At 41.2% G+C, this 22,590-nt stretch overlaps 1 protein-coding gene across 7 annotated transcripts in view; it reads left to right on the forward strand.

The window, feature by feature from the left end:
* The window catches only part of DNM3 (dynamin 3), a 359,120-nt gene that overhangs the window by 302,871 nt on the left and 33,659 nt on the right, over positions 1-22,590 (forward strand). For all 7 annotated transcript variants that reach the window (XM_084865979.1, XM_084865978.1, XM_084865975.1 and 4 more), the window contains one exon: positions 19,120-19,284. In XM_084865979.1, the coding sequence (XP_084722105.1) occupies positions 19,120-19,284 (165 nt within the window). The remainder of the gene's footprint in view (positions 1-19,119; positions 19,285-22,590) is intronic.

Consider the following 22,590-nt stretch of genomic DNA (forward strand, 5'->3'; position numbering starts at 1 on the left):
GACAATATAACCACAAATCTGCCCTTATTTGAGCACAGCATCTGAATTCCTGCTCCGTGTATGTTATGAGAAGCCTCAAGTACAAAATTTCATCTTCCTGGGTTAGTAATACCCCAGAGAAACTAGCAGAAGCAAACATAAATTGTCTGTGGGAAAATGCAAGTTTAACCCAGGTCTTAAAGAACTCCCTCTAATAGAGTTCCAAAAATGAAGAGCTCACAGGAAGAAAGGAAGCGGGGACAGACAGAAACAGCCGCTGCTGAGAACCAAGAAAAACAACACACAGTGAAACCAGCTCACTCAAGAAAAGATGCTGGCATTATTAAGCACAGAAATAAAATTTTGGTGTTTAATAAACAAAAGAGACACTTGTAAGCAAGAGCAAAAAAGATCAAGCAGACAGGTGAGGAGAAACTTTTAGAAATGAAATATAAGCATTGAAATGAAAAAAAAATCAATAAAAAATTTTCGTGAAGCAGATTAGACATAAACCAGTAGTGAATTAGTGAACTGGACAATATGTGGTAATATGAATACATTGACCAAAATAAAGCTCAGACCAGAATAAAACCCACCAAAAAATTGATATCATAGTTGGAGTAGATCTAACATCTATCTAATCAAAGTTCTAGAAGGAGACAGAACATGTGTAAAAGGCATTCGTCAAGGAAGAAATAGGATGTCCATAGCTGCACTGTTCATAATAGTGAAAATCTGGAAACAGCCTAGATGTCCATCACTAGGAAGGCAAGTGAATAAATTGTGGAATATTTTCATATGGGAATATTAGCATTCCAACCAAATGCCTGAATTAGCAACATAAGTGAAACAAGATTTTACAGAGAATATTCCCTTTTTGAAATTAAACACAACTGAAAAAAGTAACTCTTTACACATAGATGCAATAAAACAGTAATAACAGCAAAGTAAGAGAATGCTGATTGTTCTCACTGATGGTTAATTGGATGGCAAAGGCAGGTGAATTGGTTGGTAAAAGGCACCATATGCAAGTTATTTTAAAAGATGTAGCTAATTCTTTTTGGTAATGAATACATGGGTATTTATTGCATTATAAAAATAACTAAGTAAAAATCTAAACAAAATTGATCCATGCATTGACCGGTGATAAGAGTGTGCCATGAGCCAGGGACCAATGGGCGGGTAACCTGTGTAATGTGGTCATGCTGGACAAAGGGATGATTCACATCCTTGGTGGGACAGAGAAGGACAGTGTGAGATTGCATCACGCTACTCAGAAGGATGCACAATTTAAAACTTATGAATTGTTTATGTCTGGAATTACTTAATGTTTTCAGACTATAAGAGGTTGACCCTGGTTACTAACTGAGGGGAAACCAAGGAAAGTGAAGCTTGCAGATGATGGAGGACTTTTGCATTGCTTTTCCAAACTTTGCAAACATGATAAACGTAGTAGGGCAGAAATTTGAATGTTTTTACCTTTCAACTAATCACTCTGCTTTCTTTTAAATAGAGAAGATAAAAATAAAAGCTATTACGGAGTGTCTTCCTCCTTCTGATTGGCTAGTGGCAGTTGACTTGGTGTTTCCACTCTTCTTTAGGAGGTTTTGGTATGGTAGTAATATTGTGAAGTTGCTCGAATTTTTCACACCCTCCCATTTTATCTCAGTAGTGAGTGTATTTTGTGTAAGTAGACTGTTCTTCCTGCTAGTGATGTAATATGCTGATGATTCCAGGGAGTTGGATTCCTTTTCTTTGCAAACCACTTGATAATTTATATCATATTCAGACTTTTAGAAGATTGCTTAACTATCACTGTATAACTAGAGAGGAAGAAAGGGAGTACTTAGCTTTGGGGAAAATAAATGCAAAAACAGTTCTCCAAGGAGCACAGCATTGCCTCAGAGTGGATCGCTTTTCAGAATCTCAGGGACTGCGGCATGCTAGAGGACTGTTCGGGGAAGAAAGCAGCTCCGGTTCTTACATTACGATTTCTTTGTGCAAAGGTGTTTGCTCTCTTTTATACAAGACACGATTCATAAGATCTTTTCATGTCAGCAGGGAACTCATCTATCTGCACATCCACGGGCCCCGACGGCTGTTAACAGCATGGCGTGACACTGCTGAGCAGTTCAGGATGCGGGTGGGGGGAAGGAAAAGGAGTACCCTCCCATCACTCCCAACTGAAACAACACCAGGGAATGTAGGCAGGAGGAATAGAATTACCCAAAATGGCCCCCGCTGAAATTCCAAGTCTCCCAGAGACAAAAGTGCTATTCACCTCTTCTTCCTTCAGACGCCTGAAATTCATTTGCATCCACTGACATCCTCTAAATTATTACCCTCCTGGGAAAATCTGAACACACACACACACACACACCCCTTCCTCCAGAGAACACTTATAAACATTTAGTTGTTTCTGATCAAACCATCCTGTGGTATCCTAGCAAGGAGAAATCACAGCCGGAAATATACCAAATGTTTGCTATCCACATTCTCTTCATTTCGGGGACTTCCTGCAGCAGTTTTAAAGTGGTCGGGATCTACTTTATGCTTTCCTGCTCAAAATCCCCAAATTCGGGCTCCTCTCTGACCCTTTCGAAGGATAAGTCTAAAAGAATTTATTGTGTCCAAAGAAGATGTAAAATGGGAACTAGCAGGTAATTGTTGGCTTTCTGCAGATATCTGTTAAAAATGTAATGTAATAAATGCTAGGTGTTGTTGGGGTGATTTTTTTTTAAAGTAAAGTTGTTCAGCAACAAGAATTTAGCATTTTCAAAGCAGCCACATGGTCTGTTGCCCAGGACTCCCTTAAAGATTATTTTGTGAGGCTGTTCGACATCTGTCAGCATTTTCAGCATAAACCATCGGCTCAGAAAAATTCTTCAGGCTGAAACCTGATACATCAGGTCTCAGCTCAGGACCTTTTATGTGTGTTCAGGAAAATAATTTCAGCTGTTTTTGAGTTAGAACGATAGGAAAAAAAAAATGTCATACGCCATTTCAAGACACACTCAGTTTATAGCGAGGTGAAAGGAAAACAGACTTCTCCCCAACTCACACGAGTGGGAAAAGCTAAACCTTCTGAGAGTCATGAAGTCTTCCTCACCACGGACTGCTGAAATAGCATGTCTTTATTGAAACTCCAGTGACCGCATGCTTGGTGGGACAGTGTGTGGAACACTGCCCAGCTTTAATTCCGGAGGTCAGAGTGTGCCTACCTCTTGGCAGCTGAAGATGAATGTCTTAAGTGACAAATTCCAACCCTTCAGCCCCACAGATCATTGTGCAGCCGGAGAGACGAACACAATAACCGGCCGCTTGCCAAAGGCACCGTGATCCACGGGCGGACTGCGGTTTCGCATGGCTTCGACATACATTACCTTGACGTCTAAAATTACTTCTTAGAGTCCAGCTGTGTGTGTGAGATACTGGACTTCATTCCACTGGGTGATCCCATGTAGCCCACTTACAGCAGGAATGCACTTTTGAACCGAAAACTGTCACCACAAATCTATCTGTGAGTGCAGGAATTCGTGAAGAGTTCCAGTTACTGGTTTGCAAGGATTTGCCGGTGAAGGTAGAGAGAACGAGTCTTAAAATTGTTACTGCATTCAAGATGGAAAAAGCATTGCAATGAATGAGCTCTTTGTATCGATATTTTTGAGTTGACTATTTGGAATGTGAGCTTTTTTCCCCTTTTTATGTGAATGCAAAATGGAAATAGAAAGCCATGATCTGAGCAGCCCTGCAGCCTCCCAGCCTTCTGGGCCAGGTGTCTATATTTTGGAACTTCTCTGATCTAAGGAATCCTGAGTCATTACAGCATAACCCGCATGGAAAAAACTTCAAAACTATATAAACAATTAAAACTCTACTAAATTCATATATATATGTTTTTTGAATTTAGTAGAGTTTTCATTGTTAATATATAGAGAGAGATGATATAAGTACAGATATACATATACATATACATATACATATACATATACATATACATATACATATACATATCTCCTTGACTTAATAGGACTTTCTTCCCCATAGAGAGAGGAAAATGTCTGCATTTTCCTGGTTGATTGATGCTTACTGCATATTGAACTTAGAGTTTCAAAAGCTGAATTTCAGTTCTAGCCCTTCAACTGATGTTGTATGACCTTGGAAAAATTAGGCATCTTTTTTGACTCTTAGTTTCTGGAAAAGAAATTTCTAATGTCACAAAGTTGATCAAAAGCTCAAAACAAGTTATATCAGTAGAACAATTTCGAATTGTACACCTCTACATGTGTACAAACTATATGTTCATATTTATGCGAATAGTGACGGTACTGTTACTAGCATCCAAGAAAACACAGTTTTCATGTCATGGAATCCAAGTAAAATTTGGCACATACACACAAAATGGAGGTTAAGATGCAAATTGTTTTTAGTATCAACCTCTGAATGCACTTATTCATGGTTTGCAAAGAGTCTTTTAAGATCAATAACTATTCTGAACAGCTAATAATAGTGGCAGTACATGGGAGTGCCTAATACATAATGTGTTGATGTGTGTGTGTTATATAAAACATTTTATTCTGAAGAAAAAGAAAAGACCTAGCACCAATCAGAGCTGGCCATCTTTATTATTCTAAACCATATAATCTTAGTAAAGGATCTTTACAATAGACATGTGGAGTTTGATTTTCAGCAGTTCTTAAGTCTAGCCGTCTTGACTTCATAACATCCAGAACTAACGGATGAGAGAGTACTACTTTAAGTTCCTGATTTTATTTCCAATTCCTGTGTGTGGAAATAAAAATGATCTGGAAAGTAGAGGTAAACCTGTGTTGAAGCCGCAGCTGTCCTTGGAGCACTGGCCATCACTGCCCAAGAGCTTGGTGTTTATGCAGTCATATGGCCATTTTAAACTCCCGGTGTGAGGACAGTGAACACAGACTTGGAAAGAGATTTGCACTACTATTTCTTTGTGCTGGTATATGGCTGGATGTATAACTGAATAAATTCCCAGAATGCATCAGAGAGAGAGAAAGAGACAGGAAATGTATATGAGCCATGAAGGACAGCCTGACATATGTTTAATCATCACTTCCAGAAAATGATGAACATTTTCCTAGAATTGATGTAGGTCATGAATTCTAAGATCTAGCAGCACCACAGATCACATGCAGGTTCACATTGTAATGGAAATGTAGAACACCAGAGACAAAGAGACAATTCTAAAAGCATCCAGAGAAAAAGTAGAAATCAACATCCAAGGAACAAGAATGAAGACTTAAGAGCAACATGGAAACCAGAAATAATGGAATACTCTCCCAACTCTAAAGAGAAACACAGTTGACCTAGAACTGTGAAACCTAATGAAAGTATTATTGTAAAGTCAGTGCATAATAAAGACATTCCAAACAACAAAATGGAGTTTACCACAAATTGATGCATGAAAAAGGAACTTCTTAAAGAACTAATTTTGGAAAAAGGAAAATCATCCAGAAGGAATATGGACAAAGAAATAGGCAAACATTTAGTTAAATCTAAACCAACGTACTAGTAAAAACAACAATAATAATAATGTCCAACAATTAAAAGTTATGTGAACAGTGAGTTTTATTTCCCACAAATACTAAACAGCTTATTATGCATTTTATTACATTACCACTTATGTAAACAATTGAATAAAGAAGGGAAAGCTCTTCTCTACAGCATAATTCCAATTCATACATTTAGGAGAGAAGATAGAAGTAGAAAAATCACCATTTGTCAAACATTGCAGTAACAATGGTTTCTCTCAGGAATCAGGTATGGATGCAAAAAATCGGTAGGTGAAAGCATGATGAGAAACAGGATGTTTACATAGCCTCTAAGTTTCATCCAAGGATGCATATTAATTTCAAAGTAATGCACAACCTGAATTTAATAACCAGGAAACATCAGCCAAACACAGATGGAGAAATACTATAAAATAACTGGTCATCAGTGTGCTTCAACATTTCCTGACTATCAATCATGTTGTGTGTTTTTATAGGATGTTAACATTTTTGAAGAATCTGGGCAAAAAGTATACAGAAATTCTTTGTATTCATTTTGCAGCCTCATGACTGAAATTATTTCAAGATGAAATTTTAAAAGAAAACAAAAAACAAAGACAGGGTTATGATTGTTCCCCTCAACCTTTCCATCCTTCGGAGAAAGACCATCTATTAGTGCCCTCTGCTCCCACGTCTATCCCGAGACATGGATGGCGGGTGTCAGTAGAAGGGGCCACGTACAAGGCTCAGAAGGAAGGAAATGTTTGACTCTGAAGCACAAGGTCCCCACTGTGTCAGATCAGCATGGTGGAGGCTATTAAAATGCCATCTTGTTCTCCCTCCCACCCCTCTCTCTTCCTCTACCTCCTCACTCCACATCCCAGACTACCTTAACCCTATGGGAAGGATATAAAGGAAAAGAGAAAGAAAAAAAATAATGGATGACTGTATTCCTTGGCACACGAATAATAGTTTCCCTTTTGGGGCTTCAAGAATAAAAAATGAGAGGCTTTAAATCTTGCTAACTTGCGTAAGAATGTATGTGTGTGTGAGAGAGAGCGCAAGAGAGGAAAGGAGGGAGGGAGCGGGGGGGGGGGGGGGGGAGAGACTAAGACGCATGCATAGATAGAAATGTAAACTACCACTGTGGAAAGAATAATTTTCAAAACCTAAAGCAGAAGAAAGCATTATTCCAGAATAAGGTGGGTTAGAGGCCAGTGGGAAAAGACCAGCAGAGAATTTTGGCTAGAGATGGGCGAATTAGGAAATCCCCTTTTCATAGCTAACTCTAAAGAGATGAGCCTCTGTTGCCAAGATGTGTTTATCAGATGTCTGAGCTATCTCGCGGGTGTGAGGTTTGGTTTAGCTGTGTACCAGAGCTCTGTATTTTTGTTTCAGCGGAATCCCTGCAAGCCTCTCAGCTCCCTTCCCTGACTCAGAGCAGAGTGAGTGTTGGCAGGAAGCCTGTTGCCATCCAGCTTTGCTTCTGAGCAGGAGCCTCTCAGCCTGATGCATTGCTTCTCGCAGGCGAGTCCCAGACTGCATTTGTGAGATAAAATAAATTGAAGTGAGAAAAAAATATTGCCATTGGTAATTCCTTCCACTTAAAAAAAAAAAAAAAAAAAAAGTGGCAAAATTTCCAAGCTCGTCTGGACTCCCTTCTGGATCCAACAGGCTATGGAATTGGCATAAAGAAAAACCACAGAGAGCGTAGCGGGGTATGAGCCCAGGCCACAGGCCTGGTGCGTGTGCTTCTTTCTGGAGCATTCTGTGTTCCGTGAGCCGTCCTCTCTCGGGTCAATCGCTGGTGACTCAGACAGAGCCTGCGGCATCACAGATTTTACACTAAATATCAGACGGGCGTCTGGACGCCTCCACGCCCACCCCAACATACACACTTAATCAGCCTCAAGTCGTTCAGCTTCCTTCGTAGGTGATGGGCCTGCCGGCTGCCCGCGTTGACTTTGGCTGAAGGCCATCCAGCCCCGCCAGCCCCTGTGCAAGCACTGTCTGCCTCAAGTGCTTTGGGGCGAGCTGCCTTCTAGAAGTCCTCTTGGTCTTCATTGTTTGGCCAGCCCGACGTTACTATATTTAAAATCCCTCCATCTGTGTTCTTGCACTGTGAGATAGTGAGGTATAGAACGCAGGGGCTCTTGTGGATCGTGGAGAAGGTTCCGTCTTCATTTCTATAATTTGGGGTTAGGATTTTTCAACCCATGTGGAACTTATACAAAGTTGCTAAGTTTAAACCTGAACTTGGGGGGGTGGGGATTCATAACAAACTTCTGCTCATGCTGTTTTAAAGACTCCTGGTGTGGGTACCTTTTTATTTTTTCGCTCACCATATGGTCTATTCAGGAAAGTTTTTTTTTGTTTTTTGTTTTTTTTTTAAGTAAAACATTAAGTAGCTCTTGGCAGAAGGTCAAAACCAGCAATGCAGGGAAGGTATTTAAAAGCGTTTTAAGTGTGGCTATTTGTATAAGCAATAACTGAACATTTCTTACGACTCGGGAGGACTGTTTTCACAGTCCTTCATGGAAACATTTCTAGGCGATTTCTGGGGCTCTTTTCCTTGAGCTCATTTATTTGCTTTTGCCTCAGAACAGAGCGTTTTAATGAGCAGTTTTACGAGCCTAACCTGCGTTCTGCAAGCTCCACATGACTGGATTCCTGTTACACATAACCTTTGCCCTATTTTCCATTAAAACACAAGACTTTCCCATAATCGACTCCGAGCTGAGACCTCAAAGCGGGGGAAATGCAACCGATACTTTGGTCTGCCCTGCAGACCCAGCGATTAACATGTTTTTGAAATACTTGTTGTTTCCTCACAGTTTCCAAAATGATACCTATTAATATTTTAACCTTGTAGAGTCCCTTCTTTTCTAAAAATGCTTATATTCTCATCTGTTTCATGCCTTTACCCCATCCCTCTGAGTAAATAATAGCTCATTCAGCTGTCTTTGTACCGTCAAGGCAGGTACAAAGCAAGATGGACTCCAGGTCCTTTTGGGAATATGAACTTCCAAAAAAAAAAAAAAAATGAACTACAATCTTGTATATCATTGCAGTGTCAGGCAGTTCCTTTTTACAGCCCTGACTCCTTCTGTTTGTGTTTTAATCTCAACGCAAAACCAACTATTCATTCCCCTCCTGTAGACAGTATCCCAGATATTCTTAGATGGAATGGCTTCTTTTTCTCTAACCTGAGGAGAAAAAAAAAAAAAAAATTCCACATTTGTTTTTCCTTCCAGACCCCCTTCCCGTGCTTTAATCTGTTTTTGCTGATATCTGCTCAGCATTCAGGTTCTCCCTTTCATTCAAGCAGGGAGCCCCCCACAGGATGCGGGGCCCCGGCGGGGTCTGGGCAGCACCCAGAACAATGGAGCCATTGTGAGCAGCCCCCCTCTGGCCCCTCGGTCACGGTCACGCATTCCAGCCGTGTTTGCCTCTTAAAACTGCGCTGCGGATTTAAGGTAGTCTGCGGTTCTCAGTAACACCTCGCTGCTTTTTTTCTGCCCTGCCAGTCTGTCCTCATTTTTTAATCTTACTTAACTTTTTCTTTTTTTCTTTTCTAGGACAAGGAGGTTACTTTTTAAAACAGAATGAAGTACGTTTAGGGCACATGGAAGGAAATCGACTTCACATAGCAGGTTATAAACTGAAGGAACTCATTAGTCCCAAAAGGTGGTACTGCAGGAAATGCAATGAATTAAAAAAAAAAAAAAAAAAAAAAAAAAAAAACTCTTAAGCCCAATTTATGAATGAGATCCATAAATGGCTACTAAAAAAAGCCAGGGCTATGCCTGATTTTTACTATAGAAATCAGAGTTGCTCAAACCCCTCCCTCAGGAGATCTCTTGAGATCTGCCCATGACGGGGTTTCCTGACTGTCCTGCCTCCTCCCGGTGATGGCCTTTCATCGGTCCCCCTGAGACCGAGGAAGACTCCTCAAGCCTCTCCTGGGACAGGCAGTGTTTTGAAATGAAGACGAGAGTGAAGCTTGGTAACTTTTTGCTTTACTGTTCAACTATCTGCCTACCACAGTGCCAGTTATGACTGTCAGTTAGGGAATGGTGACGTCTGTCCAGTGGAAACTAGCTGAGATCACATTTGGATCCTAAAACGTAGATGCTTGCTTTTATGTGAAGTCAGGCCCTCCTTTCTCCTGGCACTTTGCAGGCCTGAGACCCTAAATAGCATTTCCACCCCACCCTGCGCTCCAGCCTCAGCAGAACCTTCGGGCCCTTGACCCTTCCTGCCCCTGCCCAGGCCCAGAAGTCTCAACCCAGGACATTAAAAAAGACAGCTGCTCAGGCCTCAGCCAAGACCAAGTCAATCACCCATTGGGTGGGGCCAGGCGTCCGTGCTCTTTGCAATCATCACAGCCTATTCTCAGTAGCCTCGCTGAGAGCTTGGGCTGCCAGGTGGTGTTAGGAGCTGTCCTCAGCCGGACTTCTCCGCTCATCATCTCTGCGTCCTCTGGGGCGTTGGTCTGCACGGCCCCCACCTTCCTACCTAAATGTTTCCTCCTGATTATGGTGGATCTCCCAGCAACACTCAACAATCCTGGGGCTGTGTGCTGTCTGCTGTCTCTGTCCTTCCAAGAATGGGAGCAAAAATCTGGCCTCTTGCAAATTCATGATACCCAACACTTCACGGACCTTAGTCTCCTCTTCCTTACCTCTGTGTTGACTCTCCTGGCACGTCCTCCAAATTCACCTTCCTACGTGTCAGCTCCACACTTTCTGCCAGGCCAGCATACCAACTCTTTTGGGGTGTGGAGAACATTAGGGCCAAGCCGATGACGCAGCCCAATTCCCTTATCTCCAATTTTATAAACTCAGGTGTCACTCACCAGTAACGCATTTACGTCATTTATGTCAGGTAATAAAAATGGCCCACCTCGGTGGACCACTTGCTCTGAGGAAGGTATGATGCTGAGTACCTTTCTGATTATCTCCTTTGTGATTTACCCCATAAAACATATAAGGTGCTAATATTGCCCCCTCTCACAGCACAAAAATTAAGACCCAGAGAGGCAGAGGAATTCCTTCTTAACTTGAATTTCCCCAAAGTCATTAAGCTAACTATTGACAGAGCCAAGGTATAAATATAGGTCATCTGATTCCATAGTTCATACTCTTGCTACTCTTAGGTCCCCCACAAGGAAGTGGGTTGGGCATCTGGGGTAATCTGTCTGAGTCAGGTGGATTTTTTTAAACTTGTATTTTGAGGAATGCTGCTAATTTGTGATTGATCCAGGTGTTTGCCTTATAGTTTGATGGATGTAATAATTTGAAATTCCCCTGCAGTTTTACATTTGTTGATAATAAAAGTAGGAATTGCTAAAGCACAGGTTACTCTTTGTGAACTTGTCTGTTTATATCATGTTTACCAACGGAGGGGTAGGCTGGACCAGGTGACAGAACAGAGAGGATGGCATGGGTTCCTTCCGACTGAGATGGGTTCTCTTTCCCTTAGAGAATGCTGTGAAGCAAAGGTAATTCACTAGCCTGGGACCAGCATAACTACCCACTAGGCCCTTCCTGTTCTTTGCTTCTCTGAATTCTTACAGCGCTTATAAACTCCACTAAACAATGTGACAATGGCCCACTAAATGTCTTATAATATGTAGGGAGACTGTGTATTAAGTGGGGCTCTCCAGGGAAAGAATCAATAAGGTGAGAGTGAGTGTGTGTGTGTGTGTGTGTGTGTGTGTGTGTGTAAAGAGATTTTATAAAGAATTGGCTCACATAATTATTGAGGAATTCCTATAATCTATAGATGGGCTGGCAGGCTGGAGACTGAGGAGAGTTGATGATCTGGTTTGACAGTTTGTGTAAAATCATGAAGAGCTGATGTTTCAGAAGTCCGCTGCTGTCTGCTTGAGAATTCTCTCTTGCTGGGGAAAGCCGGCGTTTTTGTTCTATTCTGGCCTTCAACTGATTGATACGGCCCACCCACATTGTGGAGGACAGTCTGTTACTCAATGGCCACAGATACAAAGGTTAATCTCATCCAGAGATATTGTCACAGAAACACACAGACTAATGTTTGCAACCAATACCTGGGTACTGCCAAGTTGACACATAAAATCAACCATCACAGGTTGTTACACTTATCCTTATTTTAGCTGTTCCCATTTTCTGGAGATTTTTCCCGTTGGAAATATCCCAGTTCCTATTTTGCTATTCCAAAGAAATGCTGTGATTTAATTTTTCCACTAAAGAAAGAAATTTGTTTCAGTTGATTCTAATCTCAGTTGTTTTTCGAGAAAGGGTTTTCTTTATGATAATGTTAAGTTTTAAACAAACACAGGTATTTTCACCAATAGTTGATACTTGAAAAATCATCTTGGCCCTTTCAAAATTACTAATATCTGAGACCAAAAATGATGGTGGGAGGAGTGATTATTTTTAAAGAAACCATTTAAATTATTCTGTTTCGACCATTATTTATTTGGATGAAAGATTATTTTATGGTAAGCAAACCCCGTATATAAAGATTGAAACCTTCCAAAAATAAATATTCATCATTTTAGAAAAATTCACAGTAAGGTTGCTTAAATAGCAACATTCAAAAATGTGTTTAAAATATTTGATATATGAATCTTTTATATCAATGAACTTATTTGTTATATAAAGCAATACAGGCCTTTTGACAGATTAAAAGCTAGATTGGAATTACTGTCATCAGGACACAGTCCATAAGTCTTCAGATTTTTCTAAGAATCCTAATGCTCTCATTGTTACTATTTTTTTTTTTTTTTAGAGTTGCAGCTAAAAGCAATAGTTTCAATGCAGCTTAAATGCAAATACAATTACTGTCAGTTATACGAGGGAAGTCCTCCCACCCCTTATTCCTTCAAATCCTCCTTATTCCTTGCTGTCATCGCCCAGTTCTTTATTACAGACTTAGCCATACGCTGGCATCACCCAGAAATATATTCTCTCAGGCAGCCATTGGGCTGAATGACAGTTTTAAAAAAAAAAAAAAAATGAGTTACATCAAATTAAGATATGTTTGTTGTTCTTTTTAATGAAGTTAGTATCTTTAAAATTCTGAGGGCTTTTTTTTAATGGCTGTCTAATTTCCCATTAACCTTAAATAGTTTTATAATTTTTATTATGATGCCATTGAGATAGGAAAAGAGACTAAAAGCTATAGGAAGAATAAAAAGATAATAACAGGTAGAGGAAGAGAATCAAGGAAGAATAAAGATGAAGATAACATAAGCAGCCCTAACAAGTTGGCCTGTGGACCAACGGGTCCTGAGTTCGATTTCAGTCAAGGGCACGTACCTCGGCTGCAGGCTTCTCCCTGGCCGGGGCCCTGGTCAGGGCTCACGCAGGAGAAAAACAGTCAATGTGTTTCTCTTACATCAATGTTTCTCTGTCTTTCCCTTTCTCTTCCACTCTCTCTAAAAATCAATGGGGAAAATATCATCAGGTGAGGACTCAAAAAATAATCCTCCTAGTCGAAACCAGTTTGGCTCAGTGTATAGAGCATTGGCCTGCGGACTGAAGTGTCCCAGGTTCCATTCCAGTCAAGGGCATGTACCTTGGTTGCGGGCACATCCCCCGTAGGGGGCATGTAGGAGGCAGCTGACTGATGTTTGTCTCTCATTGATGTTTCTAACTATCTCTCTCTCTTCCTCTCTGTAAAAAATCAATAAAATATATTTTCAAAAATAATAATAATAATAATCCTATATAATAAAAGGTTAATAGGCAAATTGTCCCCTTGACTGGAGTTCAACCAGGGGGCAGTGCTGGCCGGCCAACCATGGCCCCATTAGGGACAGGCTGGCCAGACCCCACCTGTGCACAAATTCATACACTAGGCCTCTAGTAATAATAATAATAACAACAACAATAATAAGCAATTCAAAATAAACATTCCTCTTTGAAATTAAAAAAGAAAAGAAAATAAGCAGATAACATTGGTCCTGCCTGCTATCTTAGTGGTTGCGCAATGAATGACCTGGACCAGATTAGCTCAGTGTTTTCTCCTATATTATGGATGTTTTTTGCATTTGGAGATGCCCCTTTTGCTTCCCAGCATCTTGACTACAGTCAGAGCTCATCTCTGTAGACCTTCTCACACGCAGTCAGCAAGATCTTTATATCCATTGAAACACAATCTGGATGCACATAGTTCTCTATCCTGCTCAGGCCAACTCACAGCTACCGGGAGAACCCACTTGTAGGAATCCAAGAGATTGTGCTGATAGCAACACCCCAGTTGTCTGGGGCACAGTCAGTTGGGTTCCTTTTGAAACAGAAATCCAAGCCTTCCGGACATGTGGGTTTCCCTTCATTTATTTCCCAATATTCATGAAGCCCCCCCCCGCCCCCCCCACTACATGGAGGAAACTGTGCTCAGCATTACGGGTACAGTAACGAGCATGTTCCCTTGGCCTAGTCTGAAATCTCACCAACTCCTAAGCTCCAGCTCCAGCGTTGCCATCCATAGAGACTCCCCGAAGCCCGCTCCGCCTGAGCTCATGGCGGTGCCCTCCCTGCCCGAGGATGGCTCCTGAGCCAGGCCTGCCTCTTAGACTTCCTGTGGATCTTCCCCGGCCCCCTGGTCTCCAAATAAATACTGCCTGTTTTATTGAATGAAATGCCTGTCACCATCTTCCATGGAAACACTTCTAGGTGATTTCTGTGGCTCTTTTCCAAGTTTGCTCACCTGCCTTTCCGGCCTCTGACATCGGGTGGGAGTGAAGGAAGGTTTTCGAGGGAAGGGGGGAAATGTTGTCTGTCATGTGAGGCTGGAAAATGCAAAGCTGCGTGGCATCTAGGTACACTTTCCGCATTCATCTTAGACACATTAGAAGGGGCAATTACTCCTTTCTAAAAATCAGAAAAAAGTTTAAATTTGCATTATGAATTCTGTGACTCCCCATCATATCCATGCTGTCCTCGGAAGACTTAAGGTTTGCATATGACCGCATATCTACTAGTATTTCCAAAAGCTAAGGAGAATCTCAAATGGTTTCATTGGGTTATTCTGGAACGCGCGGCATCTTTTTCAAGTGTTGAGGCTTACATTTACCATGGTAACAGTATATTCATAACAATGGCCTGATTCACCACAAAAAAAAAAAAAAAAAAATTAAATGATGTGTTTACTCTTTAAGGTAGTGAAAAATGGCATAACGATAATGAGAGCTTCAAAGGGGGCAAGTGTTGGCTAGCTGTGAAAATCAATTTGTAGATGATCCGCAGATGCTGCCCACTGGTGAGGAGACATGCCACAAACCCCCATTAGCTCTGCAGTAGGTTTATGTGCATATTGGTGCCAGGGTACTTCAGATTTCCATTATTCCATCTTTAAAGAGTTGCAGTCATCGGCCTTATTGACTGGTTTCAGCGATCCTCAAAGATGCCTATGACATAATGAACTAAGAGATTTAAGGAAAGTGACCAAAGCAAGCCACATGAGAAATATACATCCTGGTCAAGCCTAGAGCTGCTGCGATGGATGCTGTGAGGTTTGCTGGAAAGTATTACTAATTTGACTACTTCATTCTCTCACCTCTTAACATATTAAGACTTTAGGAGAAAGCTTATAAACTTAAATTTTGTAAACCAGCTTGCTTTTGAACAGCTGTGCAAATAGTTTTGTAGGAAAGTTAGAGATATCCATTTTTATAAGCAGTTTCACATTTATTTATAGGGCTGTTGTTATTGTCCTATTGTTTAAATTGCATTAGGCTTCTCAAAAGCTATTGGGGGGGGAATGCAATAAGAAGGCCTACCCATTGTATTTTTCAGAAGAAAGATGATTTTCACAATATTATTCACATTTTGTAAACAGCTTCAATGAACCTGCTCATAAAAGGTTAAATGTTTGCAGACCGTTCTTTTTTGCCTCAAAGATCAGAGACAAATTACTATTTTTATTTTACATTCCCTTGATGAGGATAATGCTAAACATCTGTTATTTCAATGCTTAGACTGCAGAGAATTCTATTGCAATCCTGTAATTTAAACAAAGAAAAAAAATACAGTCATACACAGTGTACATGCAGAAAAGAACACGAGAGAGGATTTGGTTAGAACTGACTGGGGTTTGAGAAAAGCAAGCGTTTGCTGTCTGCAATTACTTAGTTAAAAGAAAAATTGCATCTATGTACATTTTTTGAATTCATCTTAGGCATATTGGAAGGGGCAATTGCTCCTCCTTTCTTTCTAAAAACCAGAAAAGAGATTAAACTTGCATTCTGAATTGCGAATCCCACCATACCCATGCTGTTATCAGAAGACTTAAGGTTTGCATGTGACTGCATGTCTGCTAGTATTTCCAAAACCTAAGAAAATTTCAAATGGTTTCATTGGTTTTTCTAGAATGCTTTTTCTTTTTTAAGTGTTGAGATTTACACTATTCAGGGTTTTCTCCATTTACTCTGACACTTTGCTTAATTGCATCCAGTTTTAAAAAGTGAAAGTGAGGGTCTTTTGCTTATTTTGGTATGCAAAAAAATAAAGCAAGACTGAATGCTAATCGTGTGAAATGGAGAAATCCAGTGTACCACTATGAAAATGTGGTGATGACATAATTTTCCTGGTGTTCATATTCCTAGAGTTTCTTAAAATAAATACTATTTATTTTGCTTTTCATTCAGTCATTTATGTATTGCAAATGTCAGTACTTCAGTGACATCTTCTAGAAACTTATTTTGCATTATTTTATTTGCGAAACCAACTTGTTATATTATGGATGTTACACTGTTTCATACTACTTCTTAATTTTTTATACATAAGGAAAAGTAGAATTTGGGTTAACATTGCATTCATCTTAATTTTATTGAATAAATCAGCTCTCAGAGCCTCTATATGACCTTCTATAGGTTGGCAAAGTAGTAACTGCCTCCTGAGGTTGTGGGTCTTCTATGTAAAGTGCTCAGCACAGTCCTTAGAGCAAAATAACGTTTCTGAGAGGTGTGGCATGTTAATACTGAAATGCCGTCACCCCCTACTGCCAAATACAACAGCAGAATTCCATTATGTTTCAGAGGAGAGATGCATGGTATTGTATCCATTATGAACATTTCTTTCCTTTGTGTTATAGGTGTTTCCCTCACAAAGCTGCAGGTCATTTGTACTCATTTATATTCACAATTTCATAATCATTTTATCATTCTTACTATGATCAAGTAGTAGGTGATCCAAACTCATCCACTTGGAATTTCTCTGGTCTCCAGTCTTCTCTAACAAGCAGTCACCCTTGGATACCCTGAAATGCACTGGACGACTTCCTTCTTTTAGGCAAATCCCTTGGTGGTTTTAACTCCTGCTTCTCCTCCTCCTTCTCCTGTGCATCGGGTTCTGTGCTGAGAAAGGGAGATAAAAAAGACCCCAGAGACTGATGGGGGAAGCATGAAACTAGGCTGGATACTAAGTAATAAAAGTGAGCACAAGACCGGATGAAGTATATTGTGGGGAGTTGGGGGGGGTCTGGGGGCCCTTGGGAGCTCATCTATAGAAGGAGTGGTGGTGGACCAGGGCTTTGAAAGATGAAAAGTCTTCACAGGTGAGAGGAGGGGATCCCGAAGGCCTCGCTTACAGAAAACTTACATAAAACATACATCGTCTGCCATCTGTATATTGCTTAAATTGAGAATGTCTTATGCTCACATTTTTCACCTTAAATTTTCATACAGTGTGCTGAGAGTCAAGCAGCTCTCTCTTATCCCATGACTGTTCAGAGATGAAAGAGGGAAACTAACATTTATATATTGAGCTCCCACAATGCCTTTGGCTAGGTCACAGCATACTCGTTGTCTCATTTAGCTTCAGAAAGTTTGCTAGGGAAGCATATCCCTATTTTAAAGACGGGGCAGCTGAGTTTCCGTGACATTAAGTACCAGTCGCTGAAATGCAGCCACACAACCAGGAGGTGATAGAGGCCTGAATTTGAACCTCAAGCTTTTACTTTCAAATTCAAAACCCTCAGAACCACACTGCAGTGGCCACTGATTCTTAGAATTTATGCTCAGCCTGGAGCGCGTATGTTGTGGTTTTTCTGCCCTGGAAAGAAATTTGGGGACATGAGTGGCTTTTCTCATTGCCGTGGCTGACCTTTCCTTTGTCACTTTACCATTTTCTGGACTTTTCACCTATTTGTCCCAGATTCAGTTATGCTCATATCACAAATTAATAAGTGAAAAACTACATAATACTTGATTTAATTATTTCAATAGCCAAAGACCATTAAAAAAAACAAAAAAAAAAAACAGTATTGGGGAACAACTGTCAACCTTCCAATCCCCTATCTTGCTGCATTAGCTGTAAGATGACTCAGAAATGTCCTTGAAGTGTCCTTGAAGCATGGGGTCATACTCTCAAGACTGGAGAATGGCCTGTGTTTTAGAGTGAGCGCATAATATTTTTTAAAAGTATTGGATATTTCTGAGCAAGGGAAGCCTGTATAAATGATTAGAAAAAATTAATATCTTTGTTGTTGTTGATTTTGTGGCCTTCACATATGCATATTGATTCAAAGGAAAAACTTGTCATTTATAAACCCATTTAAGCCATTGAGCACAGTTCTTTTCCTAGAATGGATTGGATGATTGAAAGCCTGGCAGATCAAAGTATGTACATATCCAAGGAGAAGTATTTCATGTTCACATTGGAAGCAATAAATTATCCCTCCCCTTCCCCCCCCCTTTTTTTTGCATTTGTAATTAAATCTTTCCAAATGCTAGAAAGCAGCCAGACCACTAACAATATTTGTATCATGTTCTGGGGCTTAGCTGGTTCAACCTGACTTGAAATGGAGACCATTTGTTCTAAAATGATTTCAATGCCAAGCCAATAGGTCAGCGTTTAATGATGAAGATGCCATTCCAGCCCAGCCTCTGGTGGAGAAGCCAAAATTAATTAACTCAAGTCTCACGGTATAGAAAACAGATGCCTCTCTCCTGTTGCACAAATAAAATCTTTTGAGTATGGATGTGTCCACTTTTACTCAAAAGAGTAACAAGTTGGAAGTTAACATCGCACGTTTTTCACAGCGGAGCCAGCCTTTGGTAGTGATGACAGAAGCATGAATTTACATAACGAATTCCAGCAAGTGCATGGAAAAGTGAATTATCCTCTATATCTCTTATTTTGGGGCCAGGCCAGACCTAGGAGATTTAGTTTTAAATCTGGGCTGATCCAAATGTTGATCCATCTCAGAGAGACCTAGGAGTCAGTTCCTGAAAACACCAAGGTTAGTTCTAATCTACAGAACCCCTGGAGACCCCTCCCAGAAGTTTACATCTGCACATGTTTGGATTCCGTCTTGGGCCAGCTTGCAAATGGCTTATGGTTGGATTGCTCTCTAGGGAAATGCTGTTAGGTGCGCTGTTTATCCGGTTGTTCATCTCAGCATTCATTCAGAATTAGAATACTTGCTTCTTCTAGACTGTGACAGACTGCAAGAGGACTCATAACTGCCTGGTTCTGATCTCTTTTTAGAATTAGTGGTTGTGCAATAAAGATGTTACCAGCTCATCACGTAACTACAAGTACAGTAAACAGGAGTTGATCATCTGGTGTTTTTCTTTCTTCCGAACGAATGTGAAATAATCCATGCTTCCCTTCCTTTCTGACAGACTGAAAATGATGAGAACGGCCAAGCAGAAAACTTTTCCCTGGACCCCCAACTGGAGAGGCAGGTGGAGACCATTCGCAACCTGGTGGACTCCTACATGTCCATCATCAACAAATGTATCAGAGATCTCATTCCAAAGACAATAATGCACCTGATGATCAATAACGTAAGTGATTATAAACCCTCTCACTTCAGCCTCAAACCCTCCCTACTGTGGACATGGCTCACATTCTCTTGAGTCTCCTTGTGATGTTTTCTGGATGGTTTAAACACCTACTGCCAGGTTCATTATTTTCCATGACAAGTTGTAAGTGGCCGGCCAGTGAAAGAGAACTGAGGAAAGAAAATGTGAAGCCTATAGCTATAGTGCTGGGGTGTTCCCTATTGGCTGTCTTCTCTAGAAGGCTTATGAATTTGCTTGAAGAAATCAGAGCATCGCTATGGTTAGAATATAAATTAGTGTCAAAGCCAGCAATCAAACCAGATGCCCTGACTTTGACATAAAAGACAAAATATATTTATTCTTTTTTCTCAGACACACACGTACACACACATAATACGTTACTATGATCATTATCACCTGCTAAAAAGAACCTAAGCCAGGTACTTTTTTATGACCAGTATTTTACATACGAAGGAAACAGATGCAAAGAAGTTCAATAATTTGTCTTAGGCCAACAGAGCCTAAAGCAGAACCAGGTTTAGGATCCAGATTTCTCCTGCTATGGAATTCTATTTTCACCTGGGAAAGGGCTTTGTGTCCTATCCCCTTGGATACAAAGTCAGTCTAAGGTAAGGGTGATAACAGCCATAGGTCCCAGCGTTTCCTGCTACACTGAGCATCAGGTGACCCATATCGTTTAGACTCTCCCTCTTCATGGTTGTCTTTATAGTGGTCATGCTATGATACTTAAAATACATGGTCCGGGTTGCTTGTTTTGGTAACTGCTTTGTTCAAGTAGAAGTAATATCTCAAGTTAGGTAAGATAAACTATACGGGGTATTTTATAGCAGGATTTCCTGACTCTTAAAAAGTGTGACACCAACTATTTTATTCCTACTTATCCTCTAAAGATACCTTTTTATTTAAACCAATGATCGATTATGAGCATTTGCTCTTTTCAGTACTAGTTGGAAAAGTACTAGTACTCACACTAAAATCCAGGGGAGACCTGGATCCTAAGCCTGGTTCTGCTGAAGACTCTGTTGGCCTAAGACACCTCACTGAACTTCTGTGGGTGTTTCCTCCATATGTAAAACACTGCTCATAAAATGTACCTGGTTTAGGGACTTATTCCATTAGATAATATGTATGGAAGTACTATAAAAAAAATACTATCTAATAAAGAGGGAAAATGCTAATGATCATCACGCCCTCACAAAGATGGTGGCACCCACAGCCACAAGATGGTGGCACCAAGTCCCCTCAGCCCCGCCAGGGCGGCAGGCACATCTGGCTGCTCCACGTGCCTGCCTCTGGAGTCCCCCAGTCCTCTCAGCCCCCCAGCCGCCCAGGGCCGGCTGGAGGCATAGGCAGGCCTCAGATGCCAGCTGCCTAGCCTGCCCAGGGCCGCCTGAGGCTCGGGTAACCAGGGCCAGCCGAGGCTTGCACTGTTGGCAAGTTGCAGCAGCAGAAGTGTGATGGGGGCATCTCTTCCCCTGATCACCGGGCTGCCTCCCGCCCTTGAGGACTCCTGGACTGTGAGAAGGGACAGGCCGGGCTGAGGGGACCCCCCCCCCCTCCAGTGCATGAATTTTCATGCACCAGGCCTCTAGTTTAATTATAAGAAGCTAATATAGGTGCCCACTGAAGAACTTTAATAGCCTTTATTCATATTTCAAGACTCCTCTCAAAATCATTTTCCTAAATATGACACTTCATGTGTTGTTCATGCATATGTTCCTCGACTGTCAGAAGCCCCAAGCACTCATGTGAACACTCTTGTTTTTAACTCTATCTTCACACATACTTCTCGTGTTCAAACAAGGTTAGTGGGATGCTTTGAAGTATCGGGGGTGGGTAAGCAGCATATGGAAAACTTGGAAACTCTGAATTGCGTTCTTAAGCTTGTTCAGCGGCCCGCTGTGTGACCGGATGCAAATCGTTCTGCCTGTCTGAGTTGAAGTCGCTTCTAAACCCACAGTAAGAACACCAAGCTGCCTCACGGCATCATGTCAAAGAGCATAATGAATGTGACCATATGCCATTTTGAAAAATATAAAGTACTAAACAAATAGTCTGTGTATTTTTAAAATTGCCCTCTTAACTTTGCTTGAGCGAGTTCAGGTTGTTCTGCCATGGTATAGCCAGGCCCTTGCTTATTTAAACATTTCCCTGATTGAGTATCATTTATCTTTTCACTGTTTTGCCGAGAGTCATTAGGGCTGCCGTCGGTTCAAATGCCGCTTTGCTCTGCACTGTATTCAATCATCGGCACAGGAAATAGCGCTTCCTGTCTAGAGCTACAAGAAGTAGCTGGACACAAATTAGTTAAAAGGGAAAAAAAAAAAAAAAAAAAAAAAAAAAAAAAAAGACCCTATTGCAAATCTATGCCACTTTCACCTCCTCAAGAAAAACACACATGCACCTACACAAAGAAATGTGGGTAATTGCCCTGGCTGGCTCCTCCCTGATGACCTGGCTTCCCTAGTGAAATGGCTGCACCCGCCCCCCCACCCCACCCCCCAGGGCAGCAGCCGTGAGGGAGAGTTCAGCTCTGTGTCTGAGAGGGACCTCACCTACGAGTCAGGGGTTGTCCACTTCCACCAAGACCCCAGGTCCGATGTCGAAGCAGAGGCTCCCAGGAACATGAAAAAGTCCAAAGATCACAGGATGCTGGATTCTTAGGAAATTACGGTTCCCGTTGTTTGAAATTCAACATTTCCTACCAGTCTGAAGAAAGTTTTTCATAACTAGGACACCTGCTTTTCTTTAAGTATCATTTTACCCGCTTCCTTACTACATATGTAAAAATAAGTATAGTTTTATACATTTTTTTAAATATATTTTATTGATATTTTACAGAGAGGAGGAAGGGAGAGAGATAGAGAGCTAGAAACATCGATGAGAGAGAAACATCGACCAGCTGCCTCTTGCACACCCCCTACCGGGGATGTGCCCGCAACCAAGGTACATGCCCTTGACCGGAATCGAACCTGGGACCTTTCAGTCGCAGACCAACGCTCTACCACTGAGCCAAACCGGTTTTGGCATAGTTTTATACATTTTTTTAAAATTACACATATAATTTGATATACTTTGTAAAACATGTAAACACCCTCTCCTACATGGACTCAGACCCTCACGGCATCGTATTGTGCGTCTCAGCCCTTTGTGCTCACTCCAGAGTGCCCTGCGGAGCACCAGGAGCAGAGACATGGGGAGTCCCCAGCGCATGCCACCCGTGTGTTGGTTTTTATTTGATTTGAAGTGAAGAGAGCTTCACGCGAGAGAATTAACCAGAGAATCACA

The sequence above is a fragment of the Pipistrellus hanaki genome (assembly GCF_964339955.1).
Source record: "Pipistrellus hanaki genome assembly, chromosome: 18".
Taxonomy (NCBI): domain Eukaryota; kingdom Metazoa; phylum Chordata; class Mammalia; order Chiroptera; family Vespertilionidae; genus Pipistrellus; species Pipistrellus hanaki.